This window comes from Muscardinus avellanarius (genome assembly GCF_963383645.1).
Source record: "Muscardinus avellanarius genome assembly, chromosome: 6".
NCBI lineage: Eukaryota > Metazoa > Chordata > Mammalia > Rodentia > Gliridae > Muscardinus > Muscardinus avellanarius.
The window spans coordinates 22,805,917-22,826,908 of NC_137791.1; the positions used below are offsets into that span (position 1 = coordinate 22,805,917).

Here is a 20,992-nt window from a genome sequence, read left to right on the forward strand (position 1 = left end):
CCAAATGCTGGGATTACAAGCATGTGCCACCATGATGGGGGCCAGCCTCAGCTGCTTAGTGAAGCCCTTTGAAATTCAGTGAGACCCTGTTTCAAACTAAAGAGTAAAAATAAGCCAGGTGAAGTGGCTCATGCTTGTAATTCCAGTATTCAAGAGGCTGAGACAGGAGGATCAAGGTTCGTGGACAGCCTCAGCTACTTAGTGAGGTCCTTTGCAACTCAGTGAGACCCAGTTACAAAATAAAGAATAAAAAATAGGCAGGGGATGTAGCTCAGAGGTAGAATGCCCTGGGTTCTATCCCCAGTACAAAAAAAAAAAAAAAGTTAAAAATAGGGCTGAGGGTGTAGCTCAGAGGTAGAATGCCTCTGCATTCCAGCCCCAGTACCGAAAAGAAATAAAACCTGGCTGGGGGGCATAACACAGAGATAGAATGCCTCTGAATTCAAACCCCAGTGTGTGTGTGTGTGTGTGTGTGTGTGTGTGTGTGTGTGTGTGTGTGTGTGTGTCTCTCTCTCTCTCTCTCTCACACACACACACACACACACACACAAATAAATAAATAAATAAATAAATAAATAAAAGAAAAAGAAAAAGAAAAAGAAAAAGAAAAAGAGAAGAAAAAAAAAAGGAAGAAGCAGCTCAAAGATTCTGGGCATGGTAGCACCTGCTTATAACCTCAGTACTTGGGAGGCTAACACAGGAGGATCAAAGTTCGTGGCTAGGGGTGTAGCAAACAAACAACAACAACAACAAACTGAAGCAGGCAGAGGATAAAAGAACAGAGCTTTGGAGCCAGAAAGGCCAGGGTTCCAGACCTGCTCTACCACTTCTTACACTATAAAAATAGTACAAATGTTCCCAACATTTGGAAAGTTTGGAAACGTGTGAAGGAGTTATGGGGCCATGGGTGGTGGTGCATGCTTATAATCCCAGTATTTGGAAAGCTGAGATAGAAGAATTATAAGTTTGAAACGAATATTAACAACTTAGAGAATCTCTCAGCAACCTAGTGAGACCCTTTTTTTGTGTGGTACTGGGGATTGATTCCAAAGACATTCTACCTCTAAGCTACACCAAAAAGCCCTATTTTATTTATTTTGAAACAAGGCCTCACAAAGTTGCTGAGGCTAGCCGAGAACCTGTGATCCTCTGGTCTCAGCCCACCAAACATTGAGATTAAAGGTGTGCACCCCAGCAGCTGGCCCAACTCTGGTACATGCTTGTAATCCCAGTACTTGGGAGGCTAAAATAGGAGGATCGCAGGTTCAAGGACAGCCTCAGCAAGTACTGAGGGTCTTATCAACCTAAAATTGGGCTGAGGGTATAGCTTAAAGGTAGAATCCCTCTGGGTTTAATCCCCAGAACCACACACATACAAAAAAGGAAAAACCTACTCTTGTATAAAATCTTATACCTACAGATAAATTTAATGTCACAATTTAAATATATTTCCTTCCATGAGATTTTTTTATTTTTCTTTTTTTTGGTGGTACGTGGGATGGAACCCAGGGGCTTTTCTACCTCTGGGCTTATTACACTTTATTTGGAAACAGGGTCTCACTAAGTTGCTGAGAGCCTCACTAAGTAGCTGAGGCTGGCTTCGAACCTGTGCGATCCTCCTGTCTAAGCCTCCCAAACGTGGGGATTACAAGCGTGAGCCACCACAACCAGCTATGAGATTTATTTTATAAGTCTAGTTTTTCACAGCTTCAGAACATTCTCCCAATAATAGTTATATTTTGGTTGTTTTCAATTTTCTCCCATTATACTAATACCACTATGACCATCTTTGTGACTAAAATCTTGTCTTTTTAACCCTTTTTAGGGTGATAATAATAATCTGTACTTTTCTACTTTTCAAATTTACATGCTTATAATTACTTGTTTAGAGTTGCAATGCATTGGATCTTGGTTAATTGAATAGGTTAAGTGGTAATTTTTGCTTTTTTATTATATCTCCCTCCCTTCCTTCCTTTCTTTTTTTCTTCTTTCCAGTACTGGGGATGGAAGCCAGAGGCATTCTACCTCCGAGCTACACTCCCAATCCTATTTTTTATTCTTCATTTTGAAATAGGGACTCACTGAGTTGCAAAGGGCCTCACTAAGTAGCTGAGGCTGGCCAAGAACCACGATCCTCCTGTCTCAGCCTCCCAAATACTGGGATTATAAGCATGGACCACCACGCCTGACTTTGTTTTTTTTTTTTTTTTTTTTTTTTTTTGGTGGTACTCGGGGTGGAACCCAGAGGCTTTCTACCTCTGGGCTATACTCCCAGACCTATTTTCTATTTTATTTGGAAACAGAGTCTCACTAAGTTGCTGAGAGCCTCACTAAGTAGCTAGGCTGGCTTCAAACCTGTGCGATCCTCCTGTCTCAGCCTCCCAAGAGCATGGATTACAAGCATGCACCACCACGCCTGGCCAGACTTTGAATATTTTTTCAATATAGTCAATTATCAGCTGGGCGTGGTGGCCCATGCTTGTAATCTCCGCACTTGGGAGGCTGAGACAGGAGGATCGCGCAGGTTTGAAGCCAGCCTCAGCTGGTTTAAGAGACCCTGTTTCCAAATAAAATATAAAATAGGTCTGGGAGTGTAGCCTGGAGGTAGAAGGCCCCTGGGTTCTATCCCCAGTACCACCAAAAATAAAAAAAATAAAAAAATAAATAAAAATACAGTCAATTATCATATGTTTTTAAAGAATTTTTCAACCATGTCTTCTTACTCATTTTCTTTTAAGAATCAATGTCTCATTGTATTTCCCAGGCTGGAGTATAGTACAGACTATTTATTAGCATGATCCACTACTGATCAGCACATGCCACCTGATGGCCTGGTCCCCATACTGATGCAGTCGGTATGGACACCTGAAGGGCATAGCACAGGACCCCCTGAACTCTTAGGCTCAAGCCACCCTCCTGCTTCAGGCCCCCAAGCAGCTAAGACAATAGGTATGCATTATGGGGCAGCTTTTTTCCATTTCCAACAGGGTCTGCATGTCTCTGGATGAGCTCTCTGGACAATATTATATTAGCCATCTAATTAATTTATTGCAAGCATTTACTATATGAATTGAAGAGTGATTTCACACTCTTTGCTCTTGACAACTATAATTTTAATATTCTTCCCATGGTTTAAACCTGCTCTCCCTACAGTTAACCACTCAAACAGCCTACCTGAGAATTTGAGCCAGAATCATCCTTTTTGGTCTTTGGTGGTGCCTCTGTGCCTACATTAATAAAAGAAGGTCAAAATATCACATGAAAAGACCATTTAGTATTAGAGAAAACTCTTTTAGGTGAAAAGTCTGGGATTCCAGACCAATATCTTCATTTATTATCTATGTTTTCTGATTTGTAATTCTCTCTCTGGGATTTTTTCTTTACAATACTATGAAGATACACATTAATTAAACTCTATACTGCATTGATTTAAAAAAATCTTTGTCACTTTTTATATGAATTATCACTAATTATCTAAAACAACATAACCAGTTCTTTGAAAGATGACAATAATAACAATCCTTATCTATCTATCTATCTATCTATCTATCTGTTCTAGGGATTGAACTCAGAAGCATTTTATCTCTGAGTTACACCCCCAGGCCTATTTTATACTTTATTTGAAAACGGGGTCTCACTGAGTTGCAGAGGCCTCACTAAATACCTGAGTTTACAGGCATGTACCAGCATGCCCAGCTTGACCCTACACTATTTAAATAATTAAAATTTACAAAAATTTTCCTTCTACCTTAAAATATGGCAATATAGATTATTATGTAGCTTAAGTATTATCATTTTTTGGTTTATTTAAAGTAGGCCACGGCAGTCAGCTATGGTGGCACATGCTTGTAATCCCAGCATTTGGGAGGCTGAGACAGGAGAATCCTGGTTTATGAACAGCCTCAGCTACTTAGTGAGGTCCTCTGCAACTCAGTGAGACCCTGTTTCAAAATAAAGAATAAGCCGGGCATGGTGGCGCACGCTTGTAATCCCCGCGCTTGGGAGGCGGAGACAGGAGGATCGCGCAGGTTCGAAGCCAGCTACGGTGACTTAAGAGACCCTGTTTCCAAAAATAAAAAAATAGGTCTGGGAGTGTAGCCCGGAGGTAGAAGGGCTTCCAGGAACCCCAATACCATCAATATATATATATAAAATAAAATATATATATATAAAATAAAAAATAGGGCTGGGGGTGTAGCTCAAAAGTAGAATGCCCCTGGATTCCATCCTCAGTAATGCAAAAATAAATAAATTAATTAATTAGGACACAACAAATAACATTTCTCTATACTCACCTAAAACATTTCCACCAGAGGTGGGATAATTCTCAATAAGTTCCACAAAATTAAGAGGGAAGATCCCAGTTCTTTCTCGAAGTTCTCCTCGGGCCCACTCCTCATTCACATACTCTTTAAGAATAATTATTTCTCCCTCTGAGAAACTTAACTCATCCTTCTGGTCTCCAATATATTCAAACCGAGCAACACATCTGGTACCTCTGAACAAAGAACACATTTGTGGGTGAAACTAGAGCACTAACCATAAACATAGATAGTTAAACTAGAGAGCAGTAACTACACACACACACACACACACACACACACACACACACACACACACACACACACTTATTATCTTAATGAGCTTTTACATACACACATATAGTTTTTTTTCCCCAGACTGGGGATAGAACCCAGGGTATTCTACCTCTGAGCTACACCCCCAGCCCCATATATTTCTTTATTTTGAAACAGAAACTCACTAAGTTGCGAGGACCACACTAAGTAGCTGAGGCTGGCCGCGAACCTGTGATCTCCTATCTTAAGCCTCCCAGGTATTGGGATTACAAGCGTATATCACCATGCCCTGCTCATACATATGATCTTAATTAGCTATATTTTCTTTTTCTTTTTTGCAGTACTGGGGATGAAACCCAGGGGCATTCTAACATCAAGCTATACCCTCAGCCCTATTTTTATTCATTATTTTGAAACAGGGTCAGCCGGGCATGGTGGCGCACGTTTGTAATCCCCGCGCTTGGGAGGCAGAGACAGGAGGATCGCGCAGGTTCGAAGCCAGCCTCACGCACTGGCTTAGGAGACCCTGTTTCCAAATAAAAATGTAAAAAATAGGTCTGGGAGTGTAGCCTAAAGGTAGAAGGGCTTCCAGGAACCCCAGTACCACAAAAAAAAAAAAAAAAAGAAAGAAACAGGGTCTCCTAAATTGCAGAGGAGAGAGCCTTGCTAATTAGCTGAGGCTGGCTGTGAACCTGTAATCCTCCTGTCTCAGCCTCTCAAGTACTGGGATTATAAACATGCACCACCATGTCTGGCTCAATTAGCTATATTTTCAATTCTAAAGTTGGGGCAACATTTCATTCCATAAAATAGAGTGCTTCTTAGTACTTAGTTTTTTCCCCAGTCTACTAGGCTACATTCCTAGCCCTATTTTATTTTTTATTTGGAAACAAGGGTCTTGTTACATTGCTGAAAGCCTCACTAAGTTGCTGAGGCTGGCTTGAATCCTGTGATCCTCCTCTCTGAGCCTCCTCAAGTACTGGGATTAACAATCATGTGCCACCATGTCTGGTTTAGCACTAGCTTTTTTTGGGGGGGGCAGTGGTACTGGGGATGGAATCCTTCTAACTCCGGGCTACACTCCCAGACCTATTTTATTTGGAAATGGTCTCTTCTTAAGCCAGCAAGGCTAGCTTCCAACCTGAGCATTCCTCCTGTCTCTGCCTCCCAAGCTTGGGAATTCCAAGCGTGTGCCACTACACCTGGCTTAGCATTAGCTTTAAAAATGCTTTTAGCCTGGCGTGGTGGCACAGGCTTGTAATACCAACGCTTGGGTGGCGGAGACAGGAGGATCGGGCAGGTTCAAAGCCAGCCTCGCTGGCTTAAGAGACCCTGTTTCCAAATAAAAATGTAAAATAGGTCTGGGAGTGTAGCCTGAAGGTAGAAGGGTTCCATCCCCAGTACTACCAAAAAAATAAATAAACAAACAAATGAATAAATAAATAAAATGCTTTTAAACCTTTAGTTTTCCAATAAATTATCCTGTGTTTACTATGGAACAAGGCATACTTGGATAAATACAAAGTTTTCCATGAAGAAGAATAAGTCACACATCTAAATGATTGCCAGTGCTTTCCTTCCTTCCTTCCTTTCTGGTGGTACTGGGAATTGAATCTAGAGGCTTTCTACCTTAATGCTATACCCCCAGCCCTTTTTTATTTTTTATTTCAAAACAGGGTCTTGTTAAGTTGCTATGGCTGGCCTCGAACCTGTGATCCTCCTGTCTCAGCCTCTCAAGTTCTGGGATTGAGGTGTGTTGCCTGTACATTTAGTGTTTACTATTTATTTATTTATTTATTTATTTATTTATTTATTTATTTATTGGTGGTACTGGGGTTCCTGGAAGCCCTTCTACCTCTGGGCTACACTCCCAGACCTAGGAAATAGGGTCTCCTAAGCTAGCACGCGCAGTTGGCTTCGAACCTGCCCGATCCTCCTGTCTCTGCCTCCATGTGCGTCACCACGCCCAGCTAGTGTTTACTTTTTAGATATGAACTCATAAAGGCTAGGCTCAAGGCCACAGAGTACACCCAGAATAACAAAAACGCAGCTGAGTGGTGAGTTTATACTGCCACATCTGTCTTTTGATCATTTTTATTTTGACAGAATCACCCAGACTCCATGTGTTTGTACCCTTGAGCCACAGCAGCCCTAGCCCTGTCTGAACCCTTTCAATCACAGGGGCGTTGACTGAGAAGTGGGATCCCAGAGGGTCTCAGGGCAAGACCCAAGGCAGCATTCAATGAGCAACAGATGGGCAGAGCAGATGCTCACTCTATGCTGAACCAGGCAATGAGTTGAACATATAGATGAATGAACTTACAAATTAGGAGAAGGAAAACAGAAACTTGGCATCTCAAAACAGGTATTCTGCCAGGCGTGGTGGCGCACGCTTGTAATCCCCGCGCTTGGGAGGCTGAGAGAGGAGGATTGCGCAGGTTCGAAGCCAGCCTCACGTACTTAGTGAGGCTCTAAGCAACTTAGTGAGACCCTGTTTCCAAATAAAATATAAAATGGGTCTGGAAGTATAGCCCGGAGGTAGAAAGCCTCTGGGTTCCACCCCCAGTACCACAAAAAAACAAAACAAAACAAAAAAACAAACAAACAAACAAACAAAAAAACATGTATTCTTATATCAACTCGGTTACTTTACTAATGATTTTTGAGTCTCCTTTATAAAGGTTTTGTTTCTGAGACTAGAAACTACAGTTAAGTCATCTGTAAGTTTGACTGAAAATAAGATAAAAATAGATATAAAATTGTGTCTTTAGAATATCTGATTTAATATCAAACCTTTGAGACTTCAGAGAGGAAGCTTCAATAGCAAGAGGCTAAAGAGAAAACAATTTCCTGAAAACAAAATGTTGGTCCTCGTTCCTATCAAGTTCTGATTTAAATCACATCAATGGACCATGGCTATTCAAGTCCACCTTAAATTCAACATGCTGACATGGTGCACGCTGTTAAAAACAAAGGAAAATACAACCTGAAACAGAATTCAACTGCTGTGACATCACAAGTTTTCTTATTTGTGATAACCTTTACATTTATTTTCTCAAGTCCCCTGGGAGCATCTCCTTATGTCTGACCTATTCATAGACAGGTTTACAGTCCTCAGCAGGTAGTGAATTCTATTAAGTTGCTCATTTAACTAGAATATAAAGTTGCATTGTGGCAGGGTTTTAAATCACTTAAGGAGTTATAATGATGCATAAAAAGGTATGTAAGTTCACTTAAATGTCTTTAGACCTATAGAAGACCCTTTTAACAACTCATTCTTCACTTTCCCCCAGTGCCTTTAAAAAACAAAACAATACAAAAAGTCTAGCAGGTATGCATGTATGTATATATGTATGTATGCATGTATGTATATATGTATGCATGTGTTTATGGTGCCTGCTCAAACCCAGGGCTTTATACATACCAAGTAAGTGCTATATCACTAAGCTTTACCAAGACCCATCTAATAGCTTTTTTAGGATTCATATTTCTGTAAGATTTGAATATTTTCCATGACTAAATTAGCTGAATCTTCTAAGAATGTGCTGGTAGGTAAATAGCAGGAGGTCTGACTGATACATACTGGTGACAAAACCACCTCTGCTCAGTTGAGGCAAGGATGTGGGAAGATTAGGCTATCACAAGTTCCAGAGTGGGCATAACACTCCCTGGAAGGTGCTGGAACAAATACAAATACAAAAAATAATGCAAATTTGTCTCTGCATCTTCTGAAAGGGGTGGTAAAGACTCCACTTTGTTGTTCCTTAAAAGTACTGTATAGTGCCGGGCGTGGTGGCGCACGCTTGTAATCCCCAAGCTTGGGAGGCAGAGACAGGAGGATTGCGCAGGTTCGAAGCCAGCCGCGCTAGCTTAGGAGACCCTGTTTCCAAATAAAAATATATATAAAAAAAAATAGGTGTCTGGGAGTGTAGCCCAGAGGTAGAAGGGTTTCCAGGAACCCCAGTGCCACCAAAAGAAAAAAATCCAAAAAAGTAGTACTGTATGGAAGAGCTGGGTGTGGGGGTAGCACATGCTTGTAATCCCAGCACTTGGGAGGCTGAGACAGGAGGATGGCACAGGTTACAAGCCAGCTTCAGCTACTGAGTGAGGCTCTCAGCAACTTAGTAAGACCCTGTTTCCAAATAAAAAACAAAAAAATAGGTCTGAGAGTATAGCCTGGAAGTAGAAAAGACCCTGGGTTCCACCCTCAGTACCACAAAAACAAAACAAAACAAACAAACAAAAAGATACTGAGAATCTGAATAATCACGTTGGAAGTGTTTAAGCTTAATAATTCATGATACAAATGTATTCCTCCTTTGTATTTTGTGCAAAAGAACACAAAACTTACTTAACACAATGAGATGAAATCGATTCTCTTTTCCCATTTCTTCCTTTTGGAATATCAACCTAGTGAAGACAAAATGGTAACAATTTTATTTTTTCAGACTTTAAAATGGCCCTGGGTTCAATACCTTGTACTGCAAAACAAAACAAAACAAAGACACCAGTTTTGCCAGATGTGGTAGCGCATGCTTGTAATGCCAGTACTTGGGAGCCTAACACAGGAGGATCACAGGTTTGATGACAGCCTCAGCAATGTAGTAAGACTCTTAGAAATCTAGGTTTTTTTTTTTTTTTTTTTTTTTTTTGCGGGTCTGGGGATAGAACCCAGGGGCATTTGATCTCCGAGCTACACCCCCTGCCCTATTTTTTTATTCTTTATTTTGAAACCAGGTCTCACTGAGTTGCAGAGGGCCTCACTAAGTAGCTGAGGCTGTCTGTGAACTGCAATCCTCCAGGCCTCAGCCTCCCGAATGCTGGGATTACAAGCGTGCGCCACCACACCCGGCACAATCTAGTTGTTTTAAAACAAAAAATAAAGCCGGGCGTGGTGGCGCACGCTTGTAATCCCCATGCTTGGGAGGCAGAGACAGGAGGATCGCGCAGGTTTGAAGCCAGCCGCGCTGGTGTAAGAGACCCTGTTTCAAAAATATAAAATAGGTCTGGGAGTGTAGCCCGGAGGAAGAAGGGCTTCCAGGAACCCCAGTACAAAAATAAATAAATAAATAAATAAATAAAACAAAAAATAAAAAGGGGCTGAGGGTGTAGATTGGAGGCAGAACACCCCTAGGTTCAATCCCCAGTACCACCACCACCACCACCACCACCCAAAGTGGGGGGAAATCAACCAGTTTAGCTAGGTATTAAACTTATTAGTACCATAAGTACTAAACAGTAAGAAATTCTGAATTTTGGGTTTTGGAAATAAAATATACTTAGCTCTCCTTGAGAAGGCATTTAATCCTTCCTTCCTTCCTTCCTTCCTTCCTTCCTTCCTTCCTTCCTTCCTTCCTTCCTCTCTCTCTTTCTTTCTTTTTTCTTTTCTAGGTACTGGAGATAGAATACCTGTGAGCTACACTCCCAGCCTTATTTTTTATTTTTTTTTTTGAAAGAGGGTCTCACTGAGTTGCAGAGGGCCTCACTAAGTAGCTGGGGCTGCCTGTGAACCCCGATCCTCCTGTCAGCCTCGATCCTCCTGTCTCAGCCTCCCAAATGCTGGGATTACAAGCGTGAGCCACTATGCCTGGCTGATCCTTTTCTTATTTGCTGGAATAGGCACATTAATATTCAACCTCTGACTGAGTTTTCTCTATTCAAGTTAAAAGCTTCACCTGAGAACTTAGGAGAGATATCAGCCATCAGGCACTGGTGCTGTCCCGTAACAGCACCACGCTGTGACGATGGCAGGAGTCCGGTGCTGGCCCCCAAATAATAGTTTGGTCCAACTGTGGACCCCTCCACATCCACCTCTGGGCCCCCCTCCAATGAGATGGAAGAAGAAAGGGCTTTGCACTAAGTGAGGATCTACTAAGTGGCAGGCACTGTATACAAGACGCCTCATTAGTAAGGCTCAGTGGAGAGGGACTGCAGTCAAGGTCTGGGCCATTGCATGCAGTCTGAAAATACTTAAGGCTGTGAGGTTTATTTTAAACAAGCCGGTGCCCTTCCTGATGAATTCTACAAGTTCAAAGTTTTAAAATAATTTTTTAAACTTGTGGGTGTAGAAATAACATTTATACCAATAATGTGGCAGACTCAGTGTGATTGATTTCAGTGTGGTAATTGTGCTTTTGAAAGTCTTGCTACACTGGGCAGAAGAAAAATGGGGAAAAGTGCTAAAACTAACATTATTCTTAATATTAATTTAGAGAATGTGGTTGAACGTCTCCAAAGAATCAGGCCATATATACACTAGGCAATTTTTAACACACACACACATTTTTTTAGTGGTACTGGGGGGTGGAACCCAGGGGCTTTCTACCTCCAAGCTACACTCCAGCCCTATTTTATAATTTATTTGGAAACAGGATCTCACTATGTTGCTGAGAGCCTCACTAAGTAGCTGAGGCTGGCTTCGAACCCATGTGATCCTCCTGTCTCAGCCTCCCAAGCGCTGGGATTACAAGCGTGCGTCACCACGCTTGGCGCTAAGACTTATATTTTATAATTCAAGAGACAAATTCATTTCTATTCGAAAAATACAGATTTTCTACTAGACTGGTTTTCTAAGTTTCTGATATAATGGAAACTTACTTGCTTTTCCCCCTCCTGATAAGCTGAATCATTTAAGATAGATTAGTTGATATTTCACAGTACCCATAAGTTGTATCAGGAACCAAGTCATAGCCTTCCTACTGATACAGCAAATGCTCAATAGGCGATATCATTTTGTCTCCATGTTTCACATCCACCTAGGCTTAACGCATATAGCCCCAACAATAGGTATACATTCACAACTTAGGCTGTAAAGGAAGACTGCAGGTTCACCACCAGCCTAAGCAACCTTGTGAGGCCCTCTGCATTTTACTTGTTTCAAAAAAAAAACAAAAAACAAACAAACAAAAAAAAAACACAGAGCCGGGCGTGGTGGCGCACGCTTGTAATCCCTGCGCTTTGGAGGCAGAGACAGGAGGATCGCACAAGTTCGAAGCCGGCCGCGCGCGCTGGCTTAGGAGACCCTGTTTCCAAATAAAAATGTAAAAACAGGTCTGGGAGTGTAGCCCGGAGGTAGAAGGGCTTCCAGAAACCCCAGTACCACCAAAAGAAAAAAAAAAAAAATAGGACTGGAGGTATAGCTCAGAGGTAGAATGCCTCAGGGTTCAATCCTCAGTTCCAATAAACAAACAAACAAACAAACAATACCATAAATGAGCAAATAAGGAGGCCTAATGGGAGTGATGGGAGGAGGGAGAAGGGAAATTCCTTAATGCACATGATGTACATTTACGAACATATCAAAGTCAGTCATTAAGCCAAACATGAGAAGGAGGGAGAGGGAGGGATGAGGTGGGAACTGGGGAAGGGCTAAATGAGTGATGTGTGTATGTATGCCTCTACCATCTTGTACACCATTAAAATGTATGTACGCTGGGTGTGGTGGCGCTTGCCTGTAATCTCAGTACTTGGGAGACTGAGATAGGAGGATGGCAGATTTGAGCACAGTCTCAACAAGTAGTGAGACTCTCAGTAATCTAGTGAGACCTTGTTTTAAAATAAAAATAAAAGCCAGGCGTAGTGACACATGCTTGTAATCCCAGCACTTGGGAGGCTGAGACAGGAGGATCGTGCAGGTTCAAAGCCAGCCTTAGCTGCTTAGTGAGGCTCTCAGGAACTTAGTGAGACCCTGTTCCCAAATAAAGTATAAAAAATAGGTCTGGGAGTGTAGCCTGGAGGTAGAAAAGCTCCTGGGTTCCATCCCCAGTACCACAAAAGCAATAGCAATATGTATGTATGTATGTATGTATGTATGTATGTTATTTATTTATATATGATATATATATATATATATATATATATACACACTATTTATATATATACCTCCAATCTCAAATTGATTCTCTTTGAAAGATGTAGATAAACAGGAATAGAAAAGAAAGAAACCAAACCAGGCACAGTGGTAAACACCAGTAATCCAAGTATTGGGAGGCTGAGACAGGAGGACCACAGTTTCGAGGACAACCTCATCAATTTAGCAAGACCCTGTTTCAAAATAAAAAAGGGCTAAGTGTGTAGCTCAGTGATAGAATGCCCACTGGCATTATGCATATACATAAAACAAAGAAATAAAATGCAAATAAGAAGAGGTACCAGGTGTGGTGACGTGCACACCTGTAATCCTAGTACTTGGGAGGCTGAGACAGGAGGACAGGTTGGAGGCGAGCCTCAGCAATTTAGTGAGACCCTGTTTCTCTCTCTCTCTCTGTCTGTCTCTCTCTCTGTCTGTCTCTCTCTCTGTCTGTCTGTCTCTCTCTGGTCCTGGGGATTGAACTCGGGAGCATTCTACCTCTGAGGTACACCTTCAGCCCTATTTTATTTCTTACTTTGAAACAGGGTCTTGCTAAGTTGCTAAGGCTAGCCTTGAGCCTGAGATCCTCCTGTGTCAGCCTCCCAAATACTGAATCTAGATCCTGTTTCAAAATAAGAATAGGGCTGGGATTATAGGGTAGAATGTCCAAGGATTCAATTCCCAGTACTCTCACTCCCTCCCCCAAAAGTGGTACCATAATCTCAGAGAATATTCCTTTCAGGACAATCTAATACCCTTTAATTCATATTCACCAAATGTCTCAAAGAATAAACATATATCCTTAAGTATCTAGTAACACCCCCGGAATAGTTTATTCAGCAACTGACCTGTGGTAGTCTTTCACTTTCAAATTCAGAAGGCATTTACCTATTCCATTCTAAGACCTGATAATATAATAATAAATCATTGCATTGTTAAAAATGCTTTTTTTTTTTTTGCAGTACTTGGGACTGAATCCAGGTGCATTTTACCTCCAAGCTACTCCCCCAGCCCTATTTTTTATTTTTTATTTTGAGACAGGGTCTCACTAAATTGCTGAGGCTAGCCATGAACCTGGGGTCCTCCTGCCTCAGCCTCCCAAGTACTAGGATTACAAGCATGCCCCACCCACACCCGGCTCAAATCTTTATTTTTTAATTTGCAAATGCCAAATAAATCAATGAAAGATAAAGAACTAGAACTCCTAGGCATATAGTTATTTTTTCCAACCTCTAAGTAACACTGAACCCAATAAGTAAATGACCCATTAAAACAACAAAATGCGCCAGGCGTGGTGGCACACCCTTGTAATCCCCTTGCTTGGGAGGCGGAGACAGGAGGACTGCGCAGGTTCGAAGCTAGAGACCCTGTTTCCAAATAAAAATATAAAAAAATAGGTCTCGGAGTGTAGCCTGGAGGTAGAAGGGTTTCCAGGAACCCCAGAACCACAAAAACAAACAAACACAACAACAACAAAACGCACTTACAATTATTTTGACGTAGTTTGCAGGAAATACGCCAGTCTGGTTCTTACATTTCCCTCTGTACCAATCTGTATCTATTTTTTCAAGAAGATAAACAATTTCTCCAGACGTGAGGTTCAAATCATCCACTTGCTCTGCAGTACAAAATTATAGCTATATATTACAAATTGTCCTCGTTGTAGATAATATTAGAATAGAGAACAAAGCTGCATTAGTTGTCACTGAGGCAGTGTTTTCTACTGACTTTGATGATAGATTTTTAATCAAATTTGCTTTTTTTTTTTGTATTGGTGATACAGAGCTCAGGTACATTCTAACTCTAAGCTCCAGTCACCCTCCAGCTTGCTTGCTTGCTTTCTTTCTTTCTTTCTTTCTTTCTTTCTTTCTTTCTTTCTTTCTTTCTTTCTTTCTTTTGTGGTACTGGTGATGGAACTCAGGGGCATTCTACCTCTGAGCGACACCCTCAGCCCTATTTTTTATTCTTTATTTTGAAACAGGGTCTCATTGAGTTGCAAAGGGCTGAGGCTGTCCACGAACCGTGATCACTTCTGTCTCAGCCCCCCAAATGCTGGGATTATAAGTGTGTGCCACCACGCCTGGCTTCCAGCTGTCTTTTGTTGTTGCTCTGAAACAGGGTCTCCCAAGATTTCTGAGGCTGTCCTCAAACCTGCGATCCTCCTGTTTCGGATTACAGGTATGTGTTATTAAACTGGCTTCAAATTTATTATTTTGTTATTAGGTATTGAACCCCAAAGGCATTCTACCTCTGAGACAAACACTCAGCCCTTATTTTTTATTTTGAAATAGGGCCTCACCACATTGCTCAGGCTACCTCTAAGCTTCACCTTCTAGCCTTTTTTTATTTTATAAAAATAAAATCATCTTTGTAATCATCCTATCTCAGCCTCCCAAGTACTGAAATTACAGGCGTGTGCCACCACCCTGGCTTCAATTTTACTTTTTTATGTGTGATATTGGGAATGGAACTCAAGGAAATTCTACCGCTGAGCTACACCCCCGGTACTATTTTTTATTTTTATTTTGAGACAGGGTCTGGCTAGGTTGGAAAGGCCTCACTAAAGTTGTGGAGACTCTCTTTGAACCTGTGATTCTCCTGTCTCAGTCTCCCAAGTATTGAAATTATAGATATGTACCACCATGTCTGGCTCAATTTTACTTAAAAAAAATATTTTTCTTGCCGGGCGTGTTGGCGCACGCTTGTAATCCCTGCGCTTGGGAGGCGGAGACAGGAGGATCATGCAGGTTCGAAGCCAGCCTCGTTGGCTTAAGAGACCCTGTTTCCAAATAAAATATAAAATAGGTCTGGGAGTATAACCTGGAGGTAGAAAGCCTCTTGGTTCTAATCCCAGTACCACCAAAATAAAATAAAATAAGGCTGAGGGTATAGCTAAAAGGCAAAATGACCCTGAGTTCAACCCTAGTATTACAAAATAAATAAATAATCAATCAATTAATCGATGCCCCCCCCCCTTTTTTCTCCAGTGGTACTGAGAATTGAGCCCAAGGGCATTCTACCACTGAGCTACATTCCTAACACTTCTACAATTTTAAGTTCTGAAACAGAGTCTTCCTAAATTATGTAGACTGACCTTAAATTTGGAACCTAGCTGCTTCAGCCTCCTGAATAGCTGGGATTACAGGTGTGTACCACCACTTCCAGCCCAATGTTGAATATTTTGATCTATTAAGAAGGAGGCTGGGTGTGGTGGCACAGGCTTGTAATCCCAGCGCTTGGGAGGCCGAGACAGGAGGATCACACAGTTTCTAAACCAGCCTCAGCTACTTAGTGAGGCTCGCAGCAACTTAGTGAGACCCTGTTTCCAAATAAAATACAAAATTGGTCTGGGAGTGTAGCCCGAAGGTAGAAGGCCTCCCCCAGCACCACGAAAAAAAAAAAGAAGAAGAAGTAGGTGCGGCCAGGTTGGTGGCTGGCGCACACTTATAATCCCAGCATTTGGGAAGCTGAGACAGGAGGATCACGGTTCAAGGACAGCCTTACCTATTTAGTGAGGCCCTGTGCAACCCAGTAAAACCCTGTTTCAAAATAAAGAATAAAAAATTGGGCTGGGGTGTAGCTTGGAGGTAGAATGCCCCTGGGTTCCATCCCCAGTACAGAGGTTAAAAAAAAAAAAAAAAAAAGATGTAGGGGATGAGCTGGGCATGGAGGAATAGGCTTGTAATCCCTGTACTTGGGAGGCTGAGATAGGAGGATCACAGGTTTTTTTGCAGGCAACCTCAGCTACTTAGTGAAGCCCTCTACAACTTAGTGAGACCCTGTTTCAAAATAAAAAATAAAAAAATAGGGCCGGGTATGTAGCTCAGAATAGAATGCCTTTGGGTTCCATCCTCAGCACTGCAAAATAAATAAATAAATAAATAAATAAATAAATAAATAAATATAATAAAAAATAAAAGAAGTAGGTGAGACAATTTTTAGGACAAAAGAACTTCAATAACTGAATGAGAATTAACTTTATTACAATTGCTTATTAGTACTCCCTACTTTCAAGAACAGTTAAAGCTTGCAACTGGTAGCAATTTGCTTTGTTCATTTGTATGTGAATCCGTCTCTCCCCTCCCCCTCTGAATATCAGAGCAACTAAGCAACTGCGCTTTCTGTAGTTGTGGGGTGCAAATGACCCTCTTAAGGCAGAGTGATGGGTCAGATGATAGCTGCAGTTTAGGATTCTCGAGGCACGAAGATGGAGAAGGAGATCCATTAGAGGTCAATCCTTGCGCCTGGACCCCATGGCTCTAGCAATTTATCGTTTATATTCTTACCTGCTGCAAAATCATGAAGCACTACAGCATGAGGAGCACTACTCTCAACAGGTTTCTGAGCATGGCTTGGACCCTTAGGGGGGAAAAACAGGGTGTGAATGAGGTGTGCAGGGTAGATGCTGGATTTAGTACTCTGAGACCAATTGTTTTTCTCTCATTAGAGTCCTCTTGACACAATTACATTATGAGTACAAGACGCAAACCACACAGTTGAGCTAAACAGGGAAACCATTATCAAGTTGAAACAGAATGTGTCCTTGCCAAGGGAGGACAGAAATAACTCTTAACTGTAATATCTCTAGCATGGTTTTCACCTTTTTTTAAGCCAAGAAAGTAAAACAAAGGTAACTACTTAAAAAAATAAAGACAAGCCGGGCGTGGTGGTGCATGCTTGTAATCCCAGCATTTGAGAGGCTGGGACAGGAGGATCACGGTTCATGAACAGCCCCAGCTACTTAGTGAGGCCCTCTGCAACTCAGTGAGACCCTGTTTCAAAATAAATAATAAAAAATAGGGCCGGAGAGCCGGGCGTGGTGGCGCATGCTTGTAGTCCCAGCATTTGGGAGGCTGAGACAGGAGGACTGCAGTTTGCGGACAGCCTCAGCTACTTAGCAAGGCCCTCCGCAACTTAGTGAGACCCTGTTTCAAAATAAAGAATAAAAAATAGGACAGGGGGTGTAGCTCGGAGGTCGAATGCCCATGGGTTCCATCTCCTGACCCACAAAAAAATAGGGCTGGGGGTGTAACTCGGTGGCAAAATGCCTCTGGGTTCAATCCCCAGTACTGCAAAAACAAACAAACAAACAAACAAACAAACAAACAAACAAACACAACAGTACTAAAGAGTTTTCCTCCTAAACTGTGATCAGGTCTAAACCTTAAGAGTCTTAAAAGGTTGTTTCCCTTTCTTTCTCTCTCTCTTTCTCTTTCTTTCTTTCTTTTCTTTCTTTCTTTCTTTCTTTCTCTCTCTCTCTCTCTCTCTCTCTCTCTCTCTCTCTTTCTTTCTTTCTTTCTTTCTTTCTTTCTTTCTTTCTTTCTTTCGTGGTACTGGGGATTGAACCCAAGGGCATTCTACCTCCGAGCTACACCCTCAGCCCCATTTTTTATTCTTTACTTTTTGAAACAGGATCTCACTGAGTTGCAAAGGGCCTAAGTAGTAGCTGAGGCTGTCCGCAAAACACGATCCTTCTGTCTCAGCCTCCCAAATGCTGGGATTACAAGCATGTGCCAACACACCCAGCTTAAAAGTTGTTTCTTGATTAGGATGTAAAGAGAAGAAAGTTCTACAATTTATTTTCTTGTGTTTTGTAATAAAGGGAGCTAATAATTTCCCACAAAAGTATAATTAACAAAAGGCAAAAAAATTCCATTTCATTTATTACCACTTAATTGAATACTTTCTTTAATTTGAAAGCAATTCTACCTCCCATGCCTGGGTTTTCTATTTAATCTGGTGGTTTATTCAACAATAATTTTAAGTAAATTAGCAAAGAGAATGTAGTATTTTCCACTTACTTAACCAATGTTCTAGATTGGCTAAAGGAGAGGGCAAAAGTTGAAGAGGGGTCTTCTTATTGACCAGCAGTTATCTTTTATTTTTCTTTCTGTTTGTCTGTCTTGGTATTGGGGATTGAACTAAGAAGCATTCTACCTCAGAGCTATACCCTAACCCCTTTCATTATTTTTTATTTTGAAATAAGGCCTTGCTAAGATGCTGAGGCTAGCCTTGAACCTATGATCCTCCTGTCTCGGCCTCTCAAGTACTGGGACTAAAGGTGTGTGCTTTAATTTCATTATAAGAAGAAACGAGTTTATCCATATCATCATCATAAAATCCAACTGAAGAATGTTATTTGGAGTTTTATAACCTTAAACTCTTCAATACTGGCAAACCTATGAATTAAGCAAAGGAAAATTTTTTGCTTCTGGTCTCTTTATTTTCTTCAATGACTCTTGTCCCCTTAGGGAATCTGGACACTTTTCAGTTTCTGTCCCTCCCATGGCCATGATGTGCTGGTTGATGAGTATGTTGTGAATAATGGTCCACTCCCTCCTGTCTCACCCTGCAGGACCTCTGCTTGGATCTTTTCTGAAGCTCATCTGCTCTTTCAGCCAAAATGTACCACAGAGGCAAATTATATTCTCTTTGACACGGAACTTAAATCAAGACAATGCCAGTGATGCAAGTTCCTATATCAGCTTACTTAAGGCAACACTAACATGTTCTTAGGGACTGTGTGATGCTTTCCCCTAAATCAATGAGCAAGAGGAGTTTCATGAATTGTGGAGAGGAACGGGGAGCAGCTTAAACATTATTTACGAAATTCATTATACGTGTATATGTGTGATTTTCATTTTGTTCTGATTTATATCTGTGGAGAAAGGCATGACTTTTTGATAAGTGGTATTAAACTAGATGGCTATCCATTTGGAAAAAAATGAAATCAAAGATCTACCTCACGCCTAACATAAATAGGAGTCTCCAAAAGGACCAACAGTTTAAACATAACCACGCCTGAGAGAGTGAGGAGGGCAATTTGTACCTCCCAGTAACAGCTCCCCTTCCCCGCCTCCAGTGGATGGATATGCTCAGCAATGCTGTTCATCCACCTGGCCTGAAGGGCAAATCAAACAGGCCACATGGGCCAAGAGTCAGAAAAACACAGATCATTCCTTCAGCATGGCTACTTGGCAGGTATCTAATATATTCCAAAGGTTTGTCTACAGTACTGCTAGTACAAATGGTATAACAAATATGGCTAATACTTAGTGTGCACTTACTGCATTCTACTTACCACACTTGATACAATGCATTGCCCCATTTATTTTTTTTATTTTTTATTTTTTTGGTGGTACTGGGGATAGAACCCAGGGGCCCTCTACCTCTGGGCTACACTCCCAGACCTATTTTATATTTTATTTGGAGACAGGGTCTCTTAATCCAGCTGAGGCTGGCTTCGAACCTGTGCGATCCTCCTGTCTCAACCTCCCAAGGGCAGGGATTACAAGCATGTGCCACCACGCCCGGCGCCCCATTTAATTTGATAAACATCTTTTTTGGTTTGGGTTGTACTGGGAGTTGAACATAGGAGCCTTTTACCTCTGAATTACACTCCAGCCCTAGTTTTTATTATTTTGAAACAGAGTCTCACTAAGTAGTTGAAGTTGGCTGAGAACCCGTGATCTTCCTGTCTCAAGTTCCCAAGAACTAGGAGTATAGGCAGTCACCACCACGCCCAGCTGCTGCTAAATGTCTTTGAGATAGAATTAAAATACAATTAACTTCGCCTGTTTGGGTGCACATGGTTTTAGTATACTCATATAATTATGCAACCATCATCACAATCTCAATTTAGAACATTTTTATCACCCTCCCCCAACACACCCTGTCCATTAGCCATCACTCCCCATTCATCCTCCCTTTAGCATAAGGCAACTACTAACCTACTTTTTAACTTTTCAAGACTTTTATACAAATGGAATCATACGTCAATTTTAAAATCAACTCTGTGAGGATGTATCATACTTATTTCACAGATTAAAATCTAAAGCTTGGAGTGTTAAATAACCAGCTAAGAGCTGGGTGAGGTGGCTTATACTCATTATTCCAGGGAGGCAGGGACAGGAGGATTGTGGGTTCATGGCCAGCCTCAGCTGCTTAGTGAGGTCCTCTGCAACTTAGTGAGATCCTGTTTCCAGATAAAGAATAAAAAATAGGGCTGGGGTATGGCTCAGAGGTAGAATGTCCCTGGGTTCAATCCCAGTACTGGGGGGGGGGGAGGGCTGGGCTTCAGTTCCTCTTGTGCCTACTACCTTAGCTGGTGGTAAGTTTTGTTTTTCTGAGAAATGTAATGATACCCATGAACCCAAAAGCTGAACAGAGGACTCATTTCATTACCATTGTTGGTAATAATTGTACCACTTTTCCCTACTGATAATACATCACCAAGTGATAAAAAATGATAATTTGAGATAAGAAGGTGATGTTTGAAGTAGAAAAGAATACTTCTGGTTTTCCAGCTTTTTTTCTGTTTGGTACTGAGCCCAGAAGTGTTCTACTTTTGAACTATATCCGCAGCCCTATTTTACTTTGAAAGAGGGTCTCACTAATTCATAAGAAACGGAATGGATCCACCATATGATCTGGCTATACCTCTCCTGGATATCTGTCCAAAGAGAGTGAAATCAGAAAATTTCAGCAATATATGCACATCTATGTTCATAGCAACACAATTCACAATAGCCAAAATATGGAACCAATGTAGGTGTCTATCAGTAAA

At 41.4% G+C, this 20,992-nt stretch overlaps 1 protein-coding gene across 5 annotated transcripts in view; it reads right to left on the reverse strand.

Annotated features, from left to right (window-relative positions):
* Positions 1-20,992, reverse strand: part of SH3D19 (SH3 domain containing 19) — a gene marked incomplete at both ends in the record, with an annotated part of 191,912 nt that overhangs the window by 4,694 nt on the left and 166,226 nt on the right. For all 5 annotated transcript variants that reach the window (XM_080697479.1, XM_080697478.1, XM_080697481.1 and 2 more), the window contains 5 exons: positions 3,175-3,227; positions 4,296-4,498; positions 8,929-8,987; positions 13,914-14,044; positions 16,713-16,785. In XM_080697479.1, coding sequence (XP_080553605.1) covers positions 3,175-3,227; positions 4,296-4,498; positions 8,929-8,987; positions 13,914-14,044; positions 16,713-16,785 — 519 coding nt within the window. The remainder of the gene's footprint in view (positions 1-3,174; positions 3,228-4,295; positions 4,499-8,928; positions 8,988-13,913; positions 14,045-16,712; positions 16,786-20,992) is intronic.